The following is a 16,242-nucleotide window of genomic DNA, read 5'->3' as shown; positions in this document are numbered from 1 at the left end:
ACGCTTTTTAATTTCTTTATTGAAGATTATAAGAAAAAGTATAAAACCCGTTCTTTTATAAAGGTTTTATGTCGGAGAAAGTTCAATAAAAGTGTGCGTTTTATTCCACTTCAGCCTTTGCTTTGAAAATTAATACCCATATAAAAATTTTCCTCAAAAATTGCTTTTCCAGGACTCACCACAGGAAGCAATAAGAATCCATTTTTCCTGTTTGTTTAAACTGAAATAAATTATTCAGGAACAAAATCGGTTCAAAGAGCACTTACTGTGCGTATCAGATTAGGGTGTTACGGCAGCAGGTAAACAATAAATGTTTCCATATACCTTAAGCATTAAAGTTTCACATCAAAGTAAATCGTTCTGAGGGTCTATAATTAATCCTGACATTGCCCCCTTTACTTAGCGAAGTGAAAATTTTCCACGCCCCGACTCATTGTTTTGGTATAGTCCTAAAACCACAAGCTGCGTTTTAACAAAAACTCGTTTCGATATGACAAGGCATAAAACTGGAGATCAGTAAATAATAAAGGAGGATATAGACGTCTTAGAAGTAGACGTTTTTGAAGCAGCCTTCGTAAATTTGACAAATTAAACTTTAATAAACTGTCAAAACATCGGTGGAAATTTTAAATTAATTAAAATTTTACACTTCACTCATCAAAGAAGTTCTATCATTTGCAGCACAAGTATGCATTTAGCTGAAATTATTGTACAGCGAAGCTTTCCTCCTCTAATTAAGTATTCAGTTACAGTCAAGTTTTTACCTGTAGGAATTTTAAATGGTCCAAAAGTGGTTGCCAGCATGTAATGTTATTGAGTTGTTTGACCGCAAATCAAAAAGATTGCAAGTTATTTTCACTCCGTTCGGCCACGTCTGAAACTTCATAGCCAATTACAAACCTATTTTAAGCCCCCGTTCAGATAGCCCAAAATTTATAGTTACATCCGAGATTTCGTAAATTTCTAAGAACGAATATAAAAACAGAAATAAGGATGAGTCGTAAATTTGCGATTTTTATACCCCGGAGGAAATTTATCTGTCTAATTATTGTTACTTTTATTATTTTGTGGGAGCGTCTGAGACTACGTATCGTATTTTACGATTTCATGCATTGGCATTACAAAATTGAGGAAGCGGTTATGTTGCCGGAGCTGAAAAGCTCGGAAAAACTGCTTTCATTGTCGAAGTAAACTATACTGCGCTCTAGTAACGTAATTACAGTCAAATCACAAGACTGCTGTTACTTAGTAGCACGAGAAACGTGCAATATATGTGCAGTCCGAAACCTAATAAAGTTTTGTGCACTTTTATGATGCCAACATAAAGTTAAATAGCGATTTCGAAACGTCATGAAACGAAAAGTGACTTGCATGAGGCACGTTTAGAGCGAGAAACATTTATTTTTACTACAACATTTTGCAGTAACAAAAATATACCACTTTTTACAGATTTGCATTTTAAACCGCTATTAAAAATCGGGAAAATACATAATGTGGCGTTCGAAAATGATGATACATTTGCACCAGTAAGGTTAGTTGCAGGATTAAATTTAAAAATTTAAACTTACGACTCGCAACAATGCTAGGTAGGCATAATGAAGCGAGTGAGGGGATTGAACGTTCGTCGGTGTAAATTATGCAAAATAAACAACGAAGTACAGTGGAAAATCCACAGTTAATGCAAAAGTTTACAAAACAAATAGTACACCTAGATTTTAGAAATGTGACTAAATTTAGTGATCAAATAGCTGACCTTACAATTTTTCATTGATTAATACATATTTGTATAAAATAATAAAAACCCATTTAATTGCTCAAACAATGTGTGTTTTAAAATATCTATAACGATATTTTATTCGACAAAATATCAAACAGTAAGCTGAAAAATTATTCGAGAAATGTGTGAATAAAATTTTAAAGCCCTATTTTGTTTTCTTTTTTAGAAACCCATTCAAATTAAAATCCTTTCGTCACTCACAGACTAATTTTATTAACGCTGGTGTGAGTATGAAGCTTAGTAGAAGCCGAAACTAGTTTGACGTAATAATTAAAATCGGAATGACAAAAGCATCAGTCTTTAAATTCAAATAAAAAGATTTAAAAATATTTCGTTTGATCTTTGCTTTTGAAAAAAATCAACAGTGTTACTGACGGATTGGAATTATTTGTACTTTAATAAAAAGCACAGACATAAACAGGATAAAGCATCAAAGAACCGAAACACAAAAAGTATGAAATGAATAATGAGGGTGTTTATTGGCAAATCATCGTGGGTGGGGTTTTCATGTACACAATTATAAATATAAAATCAAAAATACGACTAAACTTATTCTGCAATTGTGGCTGGTGCTTTTCTTCTGGCAAATGCAAAATTCGTGTTTCGGTGAAAAGTTAAATGCTCGTTTTTTTGCAAAACGCCGTTTTATTTTTTCTGAGATGACGCCAAACAATAACGAGAGTGAATTTTGCTACAAAAATAGCAATAAACAACAAATTGGAGGGCAAACTGAAAACTGGGATAAGAACTCTTGAAAAGGCTGAAAGTTTTAATAATGGACAGCAAAATACATGTATTTATGTTAATGTCCTCGTTAGATTCTCTTTTCGTGGAATTGCAGCATGCAGGATGGAGTACCTCCCGTAAATCACCGAGCGCTCCTCCTGCAGGAGAAAATTTAAGACCACTCTGCTGCCTACGACAAATATTTGAAAATAAAATTAGCTCAACAACTAGCCAAATGTTTCCTTAAAAGACCACAAAGTGAGGCGATTTATCGCCTTTGTTCCAAGCCACATCATCTCAACGAGCAGCATCTTAGTAATATGAGCCAGGATGTGTTGTCGTTTCATATGAAAGCCGTCCTGAACCCTTGTGATGTTTAGTGACAGCGATTACGAATCACAGCAGGTGTGGCCATAACCTATCGGTGGGCTTTGACTGAAGATGGTCAGACCCCAATCAAGGATGAGCACGAAGCTAGATCAAAGATATTTTATATGTGGCCACTGAAGCATTCATGGTCAAGTTACTCCAGAGAAACGTATCTTATACAACAAAGTTAATCAATTTCAAGCAAATAGTAATCAATCCTGGCGATCTATTCCACTGGAGTGCTAGGGCGGTTCTGCTACGCTCTCGAGACAATTAAAATATTACCTACGTTCGTTATCTTAAAGAGTGAGGAACGAGGATTCTGAAGTACAAATAGATTGAGCCGAGGGATTTCGAGCTCTTCAATAATTCCAATTAATTACTACGGATTAGAAAAATACGCAGTTTCGCGGATCGGCTTTAAATAAATATTTAGTTTGGCGGCTGTAATAAATAATAATTTAATTTATTTGCTCCGGCGGATGCACAAGCAATAAGCAAAATCCATCGGGAAGCAGTGCAAAATCAGTAATTTCAAGAGCTTTCCATTCCTGACATGAAAAAGCTTTTCATTGAATCCGGTGTTACAAAGTAAGGTAGTTATCATATGTACATTTTTAACCAATGCAGAAAATTAAAATCCAAGCATAACAACTATAAAACAACAATTTAGTAAAGAAAAATATAAGTCATCGGTTTTTTGTCAACACTTCTGCACTTTCTGGAAGTAAATATTTAGATTACCGACATCTACAATGCACTACGTTATATTGGTTCCCTTTTAATAGAATAAGTTGTAAACAGTGTGTGATAAAGTTTCATTTAATATAATGGAGACGTGTTGTTGAGCGGTGGTTTAGCGAATATGAAAAATAAGGGAAGTAAATTAGTTTTAAAAAATGTTTGCAACAAGTTTTGTTTTTGGACGATAAGAAACAGTGAATCAATCCATTAGGAAATTAATGTTGATCATAGACAAGTTGTAATTATCTTAATGCAAACTCTTTGCTGCACTTTGCTCCCTACTCGACACAAAATAGTTTCTCATTCAGATCGAATTATCTAAAACTTCGCAACTAAACTTAACCAAAATAATTTGTGTAGTTACTAGTTTCCAAATACTTTAATGTTACTGATTGCATTAAAAGTTGCGCCAAATTGAATAACGCGAAAATTTTATTACATTGACTTGGTACAATTTAACGTTTATTTGAAAAAAGCTCCATACAGAATAATGGAAATGGCGCGTAATTCCCAAAAGTGATTATTTAAGCTGAAATATTCAAAATGGAATTACAACATGAGCTTTTTACGCCGTTGTTTCCCTTCTTGACGTTTATAAAACCCGAAACTTACATCACACGACAAGAATTACGAAATACAATATCACATGCGATCTCAATTCGGAAAAACAAAAACTGTCATATTAAAAGTAGGGCGGAAATTCAATAAATGCGTGTTGTTGGCTGTGTTTGCTCCATCAAAAAATGTAAATTAAGCCGGAATATGGCGCGAGTTTTAATATAAATTTTTATGGTTTCTAACTTTTCTCAATCATGGGTTTCGTTTAATGTCGCCCGTTAAGGTTTTCCGCGAGAGAGCCTCATATTTAAAAAATTGTATGCGAAGTCGTCAAGTCTATAAAATATTATCCTTGGTAACTACCTCAAAGTTTGAAAAGCTTTTCTTGTCATAGAAACTGTTAAATATTTAAGCAAGAAAATGAATCTTTCACTCTACGTGTTTAAATATTGATTTATATTAACACATCTCGCCTATTAATAGCTACGTCATTATAGTGTGATATAAATTATACCGTTACACACGTAATAGGTACATAAAGAAATGATGATCCTTTGTCGACAGAAAGCTCGGAAATTAATTCAGGACTATTATTCTGGCATTTCATCGGCTTAATTAACTTTCTATTTTTGCTAGGAAGCCTTGATAGAGTATAAATGTGTTTTGCTCGTTTATAAACAAAAACAGGATATGATTTCAGCGCAGAAAGACAAAGTTAATTATGTTTGCTCCTGTATTTAATTCCACCCATTACTAGGTCTAATAATCACCCCGCAAAGTCGTTGGCACTTCCTACAACCCCAAAAATTATTTTATGCTGTTATAATACGTGTTCCCAACCAAATACTCGGAAACGGTATTCTATTAAGATCAAAGAGGCACATCATCAAAACTGATAACGTCACTCTCGAATCTTATGTGGATTAGCATTGTTATTATCATCATAATGCGTGTTATCTTTCGTTACAATGAACGCTCTACCGAAAACTCACTCCATTTTGGTTAAACTCTATCGTGAAGAAAACATTTAACACAAAGCTTTCTAATAACAAAGGCCGGATAAAGAATTTTGGAATAAAACTTCAGCTATCAATGAAGTGAATGAATATCCTGCGGCAGGAGAACGAGATATTTTCATCAGGGTACGCCTGTAACCTTTTTCCTGCACAAATGTTTTAAAATTATTACACCCCAACTTTCGAACATGTTTTATGCAACAAGTAATTTAATAATAATAATAATCATAGCGTGGAGTTTTAATTGATTTGCATTATATTGATTACGCCGTTTTGAAAGTTATAATTTATTCAGAGCCACTAATCCATTGGTTGCATTACAGATAATGCTAACGTGAGTGTTGATATCAAAGATAATCCGCAGCTTAATTCAATAAAAGCAAACAGGGCTGAAAGTTTTAGCCAGAACTGGACAAAATCACGTTTAAAAATTGCCAAAAAGCTAGTAAAATAGAATCCGAAATCCGTGTGAGAAACCGAGTCGTCTTATTGCTTTTATTTGGCGTCATCGACACCTACCATGATCTTGTGGACTTTACCCAGCAAAGCTTTCAGGCTTTCCGGATGTTTTGTTTCAGCTGTCTTTCTCATTTTTACTGGTCATCGATCGAAATAAAATGACTGTTATTGTGACAATCGCCGCCCTCGAAATTTCTATTGGGTTTCTTTAGTGCATTCTGACTGCAGTGGTCCTTTGTTTGGATTCCTAACACGAATTTATTGTCAGAGGGTGGCGAGAACATTTTTCTTTGAAAGCGGTATGTAATTCATATCAAGAGGAGGTTTGCCGCCTTTGTGTTTATGATTATTTAATGGCATGCGGCAGCAGAGAAAAACTGAACCGAGACGATGTGTGGATGATTTTATGAACAGAACCAGTTTTTCTCTTGTTGATTGGTTGTTGGAAATGGTTTTCTCATCGGGAGATAAATTTATAAATGAAGCAAGTGTATTTATTTTCGAGCGCACTCATTAATATGCGTTACAGAACACATGTTTGCGTTCAGCGACAGAATCAGATCGGACATTTGAAACAGTATCAGATTCGCCAAACGTGTTGTCAGGACCGCATTAAATTAGACCAATTTTAAACCCATAACTCATGTTGAGGGAAATAATTATCCAAGAACCTTAACCCCGCAATTAACTTCGGGCGAGAAAACTGAATTTTATGTCGGATACGTGCAGATTCCACACTCCTGCAAGGATTATGAATGTACATTTCCCAATTTTAATTTCTCTCGGAGAAGGGGAGAACGGAAATGAAGTTGTAGAGGTAGCAGGATTAAAAAATCAGCTTGTCGACGATTTTTCCCGATCATTTATACAGGACGAAAAAAGGAACGTTAATCGTTGACGATAATGATGGGATGGAATTTAAACTCGTGCTAAAGGTTAAACGGTCTTAAATGACTTCGTTCGCAGAATACGCAAAGAAGCCAGTCGATTTTTCATCATTAAGAATATAGCTGGTGGCGAATTAAAAATGGCACTCCATTGAAACCGACGTCGGTGTCACGCCTGACCCAGACAAATCCCAGTTTTAATTTAGAAAACTCCTTGCCACCTGTGCAGTCGCGCTCCTTCTTCCGGGAAACTCGGATCTGGGGCAGGTGGAGACACCAGCCTTTTAATAAGCGATGAGCACCCCCTTATATCAGTTATCAGGGCAATTCAGTATCGAATACGTTAATGACCTGGTGGTACATCCAAATTATAAAAATGTTTTTTTTATTTTACCTACTATATATGAATTTTAAACTCACCAAAAGCAAATTCTAATAGAGCTTACTCATAATCTGATGACAACATTTTCCGGTTGTGTTTTCAATATTTTTGCAATGTGCATTTAATGAATAAAATTTTGCAAAAGCTGAAAATAGGACGCGGTTTTGTGAATATTTCAGGTGCTAATTGAGCTAGTTTCAAAATAAACTTTCTGATGAATAAAACTTTTATGCAGTTAAATGCATAATAATAACTAGAAATACCTAAATAAAACATATTTTGGCCCAATTTTTTTTTTAATTATTTAAGTGTGACAAGAATTTTAAACTGGAAGAATGAGGCAGAATGTAATTGTTTCTCGTTGATTAAAATGTGTTTTCCCAATAACGCCGACCGACCAATATTACCTCGCTTTACAAATCGTTGATTAATAAAATCTTGAAATTGTGTCGGGGAAAAATTTAGTTATTAAACTATTAAATACAATATCGATTTTTACTGAACTTTCAACTTTGCTTTCAAACATGATTAATTATAATCTTCCATCAAAACTCGATGAAATATTCAAGCAAATCTGAACGCGTATTTCTGAATAAATATTGTTTCGTAATTTATGGGGTGTTTAATGATGTTCCTAATTTCCTTCACTTGTCGCCACATTTCATTCAGTTACAGTTTGACGACAATTCTGTAAAAACAGTGAGGTCTAGGCCGGAAATCAGCTAGTAGATTGACAATAAATCTTGCATGGGTGGGGGAACTAGATGAATAAACACCTAAATATGTTTATTGCATCTAACTAATTTAGAAGTCGAGAATTTAATTTATTACTGACTAGTGTTCTCCCTTTATACTTCATAGCATTGTTTTGCTGGTGGGGCTGAAATTTGGGTTATAGTACACCGCAAAAGGAATAAATTGCAAGGAGGAAGATAATTAATTAACATGACGATTAAGTGGTATTTATTACCGCTTGGTCCTGAAATAATAAAGGTATAGATTAATGTCATGTAGGGTCGGTACCTCCTTGGGTGCCTCCAAAACCCACCAAAGGTCTATTGTATCACAGATATGTTTTCGTAACCATCTGTGAAGTAACGTGAGAATGTTAATTTTATTGTGCCACTCTGTATGCGCCGTATAGTAACTAATACGAAACGTGTCGTCCCTACGCAGCCGTCATGATTTTATTATCCAAGATGTATATCTCGAAATTAAATTTGGGTTTATACAGTGCAGATGCTGCCAAAGCTCGTAACAATTATTTCAATCTTCAATGGCAGTTTTTATTGTGACTATAATAGCATTATGTGAGTGTGTTATGTATGAATGCCGGGGCAGATTTTTGACAAATTTTCCCCAAATCGCTCCCAACACCTGACATAAACCAACTTTACTGCGAATCGATACTTGGGCTACAAACATCCAAATCCCGTCGCGCTCCGCGGAATAAAATCGCGTTCAGATAGAGCCAAATTATCCCCAAAGAATTGATAAGGACCAAACGGACAATTAAGCAAGAAGTGCTACTTACTGGAGTAATGATTGTGGTTGGCGGAGCTTCCACCAGACGGCTTGTCACGACCCATCTCCTCGTCTGATTTCATAATTCCCTCACCAGAATCACAGTCCATAGGTTCACTCCCCGACCACTCCACAGTGACAGCTCAAAAATTACTCGCGCCCCTAATCAACAGGGGCAAGCACCTTTGCTGTTCTTTTTGAAACGAAGGGTTGTAAAGTTTTTACGACATGACAAATGATACGATATTTTGCTGATGACACCGTTCTAGCAACAAGTTTTTACAGTCTGCAGCTCAATAAAACCAGTGTCAACTTCACAATTAGACGGCTGTCTCGAGAGAAGACGGTGTATGTATGTGCTTGCCCTATTGGATGTAGTTTACAGCATGGTCCAACGAGCTTGTTTGCCTCAGGTTCTGGAACAAGAGTCTCACATTAGACATCTCTAAATAGATACGATGGTTACACGCTAATGGATAGAAAAGGGAAACATCCAGACTAACTTTAAATACATTTTTGACTTCGCTACATCCAACAAACTTGTGCCTACATCCTGCAGGAAGGCCCAATTTTAATCAGGAACATCACGCTTACGAAATATCTCTTGTCGTTCCTTGACTTACCTCTATGATTTCCTAGGACTTCCCAGTTAATTCCAAAATTAAAAGGTATATAAAGTACGACTCAGCAGGAAAGTAAGAAATATTTACTGCATTTACAATAGACTTTAATTTTCTATTTTCGAAGCTAAAGCTGCAATTTTATCTCACATAATTACAGTTTATAGCCTCTCTACGAGTATTTTCTAGATGCGGAATTTTTCTATAAGTGGAAGTTCTTAATATTTCGCAAGAAACTTCGTTATAAATATAGTGTGTCTGACACGAATTATGTAAAAATTTTGCTATAAAACAAAGGCAGATTTAAAAAAGAACAAACTAAACGTGAGATTATGAAAGTAAATCTTAAATTAAACGCCATAAATGTCTACAAACCACATAGAGAAAATGGCAGGTGAAAATAATAAATGCTAGGTGAGAAGAGTAAACGCTAGACGAAACCAATAAATGTAAATAATATAGTTATGAATAAAAAGAAACCAATTTAAACATACATTTAAACAAAAAATTAAAAAATATGAACGCACTTTACCTAATTTTATCAGAGCAAATGTGTTTTTGCAAACACAATATAATTCCATATATTCATATTTAAAAAACACAAAAATGGCATTTCCACATCAAAAATCCATCATCAAAAATGATCAGGTATATCGGGTATTTTAAATATGCAACCGAACATTATTGGGATTTTATTATTTTGATTATTCGTACAGTAGCATTTTTTTGCGTAGCAAATCTTATTAGTTATTAATTCATTACCACTTAGTATTTAAAAACCAACGACCTTTATTTATTATCCTTGTTGATACTCTTATTTAAAATGTTAGTGTTACAAAGTAAATGACTTTACAAGCAGCCAAATTAAAAATGCAACAGGCTTTAATGCAAAACAGTGCACAAATTGCAAAAATCGGATTTTCCGTTGTGTTTTATATTGTTTGGCTCATTAAGCCCAACAATCTGGAGTAAAGTACTTTTAAACAAGACTTTTACATGTTTTGAAACTTCAATATTTATGATTGTGTATTGGCACTGGCTCGGAATGCTCTAGGTGCACGTAGTGTTTTCAGTTCGGTTGAAATTGAGAGTGTAAAATTTGAGCGCATTTATCCGGCGAATTTTCCTGAAATGCTCTTGTCTGGAGTGAACATAAATACAAGCAGTTTATATTTAAATATGTATCTGTATGTAAAACCGTAGCGAAACTTTCCCGCTTTCGTGCAATGGGGCTAAATGTATTTTAGAACTGTCTAAATTCGTGTTGTTGCGCAACGACCCATTTCAAATGACTCTTGTCAGTTACCTGTTTTCCAAAAAAAACAGATTTAATCAAAATGCAAAATCAAGCAAGACGACTTGCAAATTTCTGGTTATCTGCCAACGCTCCGAAATAGCAATTATTTCATTAACAGGAGTGAGCATTTTTGTGGCGGGTGATGGCAATCAGGTTCTACAAAATGTAATGAAGGAGTTAAACAAATAAACAGTTGGGCTAGTATCAAAGGCTAGCTTATCAGACTAATTGAAGTCGGGATGTTCTGTTTAAAACTGAGGTTTGTTTACGCCGAAACGTGTAAACACGGAATGCGGAATGTTATGGTGTTATTTTAATGGACCAGCCATATCGAGTACAATCTGCATTATGAGGAGCATCAAAAGAGAGGTCCATTAAAAATGCACGTGGATTTCGCCTCATTTAAATTTATTACCATTCTTAATCCCGTCGGATAATAGGGGCGTTGTAGCCAAAATGAAAAATTCACATTAGCGAAGCTTTAAAATTTATTCTGCTAGAACACTCATCTGAGAGCTCAGTTTGACACGGAATATTTGATATCGCGCTCCTCTCCTTCGAGTCCTGCGATGCATGAAAAAGTTGCTGAAAAATAGCCATTCAGGATTTCCAACACGACAGAGTTACCAACTGTCATTAACCACGGCCTTTTATCAAAATTACGTCCAAAACCAATGCGAGCCCAAACCAAAGTAAAATTTAAACAGTGATTTACGTTCAGTCCGTCTTTTGAAAACTTTTTAATATTCATGAAGTAAAATTTTACACGATATTAATTAAATACTGCTCCATCCCTCTGCATATTTTTGGTTAGCTTTTGTTTCACTTGCATTTAAATTACTTTTTAAATTTAAACTTTTGTTGAAAACCAACTGAATGCGAATTAATTTCATTCGCATCTAAAGAGATACAGTTATCGGAGTAAAGATTAACTTGATTCAAAAATTCATCGCGTATTGAGGAAGAAACTCATTCAATTACTTAACGTTCAAACAGGAATTTTGGGACGGCGCCAAATGTATGTATCAACGTAAAATAATTCGAGATAGATGTTTTAAAACGAAGATATTTCCCTTGTGACCTTTCGGTTTTACGATGACAAAGAGATACATATACTATTAGAGATACAAATATTTGCATTTTATCCACGTTGTCACATATTTTGGAAATTTATTCGGCTTGCCACCGAGAAAATGAATTTCCGGCCACATTTTTATGTTATTGAAGCATAAATACGAACAAATATAAATGTTATTGCAATTTTTCGTTGGCTGAGCATTATGAAGACTACCTTCGTGCAAAGAATTAACCGAACGGAATTCTCCAGCTTATTCATTGCAATTATTCCAGACACGTACTTACATAACACGCTAACCAGCAGCTCAATGTCTCCTAATTTCTTGGCCTGGACAAATGATTTCTTAATTAATTTTTAAGACCCAGGACTATTGAGGACAATTTGCTTTTATGAGACTGCTGGAACGTTTTAAGCCGAATAAATTCTTTAATTTTGTGAAAAGTGCATAGCGTGTGATTTGGTTGGCATCGCGCGCCGAAATAAATCACGGAAACACTTGCTTCATGAAGGATTTCATATCATTATACAGCACGGATGGGTTCTATAGTTGTTTTCTAAAAAATATCCATTGCAAACGCTCGAGAAAAACAGGGATATATTTATTACTTTTACATCCTGTGACACCTGTCTTATTCCATTTTGTTCCACGTCTGTCTTACAATATCTCAACTTACAATAGAAGCTGCAGGTAGCACATTGTATGGGGAAAATTCGACTACGTAATGAATGCATCGTTAGTTCTCAACGTCACGGGTTAATATAGTCAGCAGAATTGGCCCATTAAGATTTAAAAAATAAATTACACTAGAGCAGATATCCTGCCAAGTTTCTAAATTTGTTTCGCCGATTTGTGAATCGGGATTTGTTTACTTAAATGTTATTACCCGGCTTTTCTCTTTATTGGAGTTTTAGAACAGTTTTCCTAATAGTAGGTGGCTAAATTTTCCACCTCCAGTTCAGCGGTCATAATGCGACGATTTTTCACAGTCACACGAGCATGAAGTTTCTTTTGGAACCGAACACTCTCATTTCTTTGCATTTTAACAAGACACATAAACATTTATTTTTAGAAAAAATGCTCGAAATCGCAGCGCGGTATTTATCTCGATCGTTTCTATTATGCAAAGCTAAGTGGGCTTTTGTGCAGATTTTTGACCCAATGAATTCAAATCTCCTTGATTGTTCACTAATTCCCTTACCAGCGGAATCATTAGCGAGCTCTTTCTCCACTAATTTAAATTTAAATAACTAATTTTCCGTTCTAATTACCCTTTGTGCCGGTCACTATTTCGGGCTGAACCCTTTCATCGCGACACTGCATCCTCTATTGATTCCATCATCTCTCTATGCAAACCTCGGAATTTATTCGGCTTTTGACAGATCAAATGCGCGTGGAAGTGCTTTACAGTCATTTATGAAAATCCTCACCAGCGACAAGTTTTGAGCACGGTCAACGAGAGATTCATCATTTAACCTGTTTACGTCATCCAGACAATAAATATAAATTTCAGGCCGAGTTAACCGTTTATTTGTTCCCTAATATTTGCTTATCAGACTTGGATAGTTTATAGCCAAACACCGTGACCATCCGGTATCGATCACCAAAAGAAAAGATTAATGAGCGATCGTTGTTGCAAATTCAAAGGGCCAATAGCAATTTTTCAAAATTTGTGGTTTTTGCCCCGGGAAATAAAAACCTGCTGAGTGTGCAACAAGCACCGTCTTGAGCAAGCACACAGAAAAGAAAATGTAAACATCTTCACAACCTACCTGAAAAAGCGAAAACTTCCCAGCATGTTCGTGTTACATGAAAGGGAGTGTAAAGCAATGCTGCTAATTGAGAAAAAACCGGCGAGTTTCCTCATGGACTTTCCGCCGTTATTATGCAGAAGCACGTCACGACGCCTTGGAGCACGAAAGCACAGTCGACGTCGTCGGCGTCGGTCCGGGACTGCCTGGGAAACTGAGCGATGCAGATTTTCCTTCACGTAACGCATGCGTCGCCTCCATGGGTTTTCGGAAGGTTTTTCACATCGCGAGCTTTTCTACCTGTTTTTCTCGTTACAGTAAATAGTAGCTCTTGCGGGGACGATATGTTACTGTGAGCTGTTGAAATATCTTGTAACGCATATTTTCAATCGCCACGGTTTGAGCTATTAGCCGCAACTTTACAGGAATAAAGCAGAGACGATTAATTACGGCTTTTTCAGGAAACTAACCCGATTATGGCCCGGAACAAAGGCCCACAATGCAAATAAAAAGCTCTCACAGGAATGAATATTCAATAGATCCTCGATGATTTCTTTGATTTCTTTGAATACAGGATTCGCCGCGATTACTACGAAAAGATACGTTTCCGTCTCCTGTTTGAATCCCAGATGGTTTCGTTTTTAAACAATTATGCTTTTATTCGCATTTCGATAGAGGAGCTTTTTCCTAACAAGTCCCTAGCTCTAACAACTTAAACAAAGAGCATAATTTTCTCCTGATTGGGAAAATTAAGTAATCCTAGTTAAACACCATCGCAAATGTGGACAATTCATTTAAAATTGTAAAGTCTACCGAGATTTGAGAGAACGTATTAAAAGTACTCTCAGTGGAAGGGACTAACGCTAATAATGTTTAAATACGTTAACTTGTACAGTAAAATACACGAGATTAAATTATCTTTCTGTTATGTGTGCCTCTCCGGCATTGTTCTACCGGAGGGCAATCAAACTGAATAAACTGGACACTTTTTCGTCTTTATTAGCAAGCATAAATAAAATTTCGGTCAATTTCCTGCAAACTCGCCGATAACTTTTCGGCCTAGTTTATGACTTTGTATCAAGTGAACACAAATGTTTCACAAATGACCAAGCTCAGCTACTTCTGACGCACCAACAGCCAGGCATTGAACTCTCTAATAAAGCAGGATCCAAAGTGAATAAACATCCACAGGCTTCACAGAAAGTTATGTTTTGCTGAATGGCTAAAAAAAGAAGTCTAATAAAAGGTAAGTACTTACGTAGTGGAAAAGTTAATATAAGAAGAACTTAGAAATCACTGATTAGAGTCTTCTCCTGCTAACTTTATATTCCGTAATCAGCATAAAAACGTCACTTTTACCATTTGACGCCAGTCTAACGGGTGATTAAGAAATGTTTAAATCACTAATAAAATAAAACTTTGTTAAAAGGGGGCAAACTTGGTAATATATTAAATTAGGGCGCGATAGTAGGTGAATAGTAATAATTGTCTGCAACTGCAACAATCATTTATTAATTCAAAGTCCGCAATAACCATTATTTGGTTTTTTACCTAAATATTTCTAGTGAAAGCTTAGGTATATTAAATTAAGTCTTCCCCATTTTAAAAAGTTGTGAAAGATTTAAGTGACTCCGGAGACGTTCCGTACAAACCTCAGGAATATAAAAACGTTGCTTCCGAATTAATTTAGCAAAAAAATGAGCAATAAAATATTTGAAACGATGTCGCTTTGAAAACAACTAGATCTCATCTGAAGTCCCTGTTCAATTAGACTGTAGCCATGCCTTCAGTTTTTCTTTTCATGTCGCCGTTCTAATTTAAGATGTGCCAGTCTCTTGAGCTTTGAGCATATTTGAACTGAACAAACAGTACAGACGAAGAAAACATCATCATCCAGATGCAACGTGCGATACCACATAATTGACAGCAAGTTCGCTCCATCTGGCGAGGTGAAAATGCGCCCCACAACCGATGTGACATGAAACTGGTTTTCACTCTAACTTTGGGAAACTATAAATGCGACTTGTGGAAACACAAATTTCCACATAAATAAACTAATTCGGCGCAAATCCAATTTCAAACTAGCAGGTCTAACGAAGAAAACATAAAAATTAGCAGAGGCTTCAGTCGCCGTATATCACAATATGTGGCGGCAGCGAGGTAGCATGGCAATGAGTGAATCCGGGGCGCAAGCGACCAAGAAGGAGGTTAAAAAGCAATCAGTGGCTTTTGTTTGCCACTTATCTGACAGCAGCTTTTCTCTTTTTGATAGCAAGATGGTGAGTTATTAACCGTTAGACGTTGGCAGAAATCAAATAGCGCCAGGGGAATCGACTGGCCTGACATATAAATGGGAAATATGTGTGCAAAATGATAAACACTTCTATAACAAGTTCTCAAAGTCGCTATAACTGGATTTTGAGACTCGTTTGTAAGAAGCTACTGGAAGAGTAAACACGACGCAGATAGGAAGAAAATGAATTTATATACTACAGAGATCACAACTAAGTGTAACCGGCAATAACTTCAGAAGCTTGCAAAACTTAAATCCTGTTTTTTTAATTTGATTGAAGATTTATCGTTTGTAAATTTTTGGTGGAACTATTGGTTCGTTTGCATTGAAAGTCAGGCTGCATTATTTAAACCCTCGTAAACTTAAATGTAATTATACACGCCTGCATAAGTTTTCCGATAGTTTTATCGAATATGGTGCCAGTTAAAATATGAAAATACGGCCAAGAGCGGGAATTCTCTTTCCTCCATTTCCGTTTGGTAGAATTAATTTGCCGAGATTTGACGATATTGTAAATTGCCTCTTAAAATTAGTTTTATCCCATAAACGCCTAATAAAGAGTTTTTGATGAAACAAAATCGCTCATTCTTGTACAGTTTCATTAATTATACATTCATGGCCAACAAAAACGAACGACCGCTTCTTGGCTCTGTGCTTGAAGTGTGGAGACGTTCCATATGGGGTGTCTCGCGCTAATTTGATTTTTAATGTGGCTAACATTTAAATTATGCAAACCGTGTTAGGTGTTAGTAATTAAATCCCA

At 35.7% G+C, this 16,242-nt stretch overlaps 1 protein-coding gene across 1 annotated transcript in view; it reads right to left on the bottom strand.

Moving 5' to 3' along the window:
- Positions 1-13,404, bottom strand: part of LOC664151 (KH domain-containing, RNA-binding, signal transduction-associated protein 2) — a 77,674-nt gene extending 64,270 nt beyond the window's left edge. Inside the window, exons 1-2 of the mRNA XM_970165.5 lie at positions 13,208-13,404; positions 8,453-8,858 (exon numbers count right to left, since the gene is read on the bottom strand). Coding sequence (XP_975258.3) covers positions 8,453-8,552 — 100 coding nt within the window. The 5' untranslated portion in view covers positions 8,553-8,858; positions 13,208-13,404. The remainder of the gene's footprint in view (positions 1-8,452; positions 8,859-13,207) is intronic.
- Positions 13,405-16,242: the final 2,838 nt, after the last annotated feature.

Source organism: Tribolium castaneum, chromosome 3 (genome assembly GCF_031307605.1).
Source record: "Tribolium castaneum strain GA2 chromosome 3, icTriCast1.1, whole genome shotgun sequence".
NCBI classification, from domain to species: Eukaryota; Metazoa; Arthropoda; class Insecta; order Coleoptera; family Tenebrionidae; genus Tribolium; species Tribolium castaneum.
This window is presented reverse-complemented; position numbering and strand designations above follow the sequence as displayed.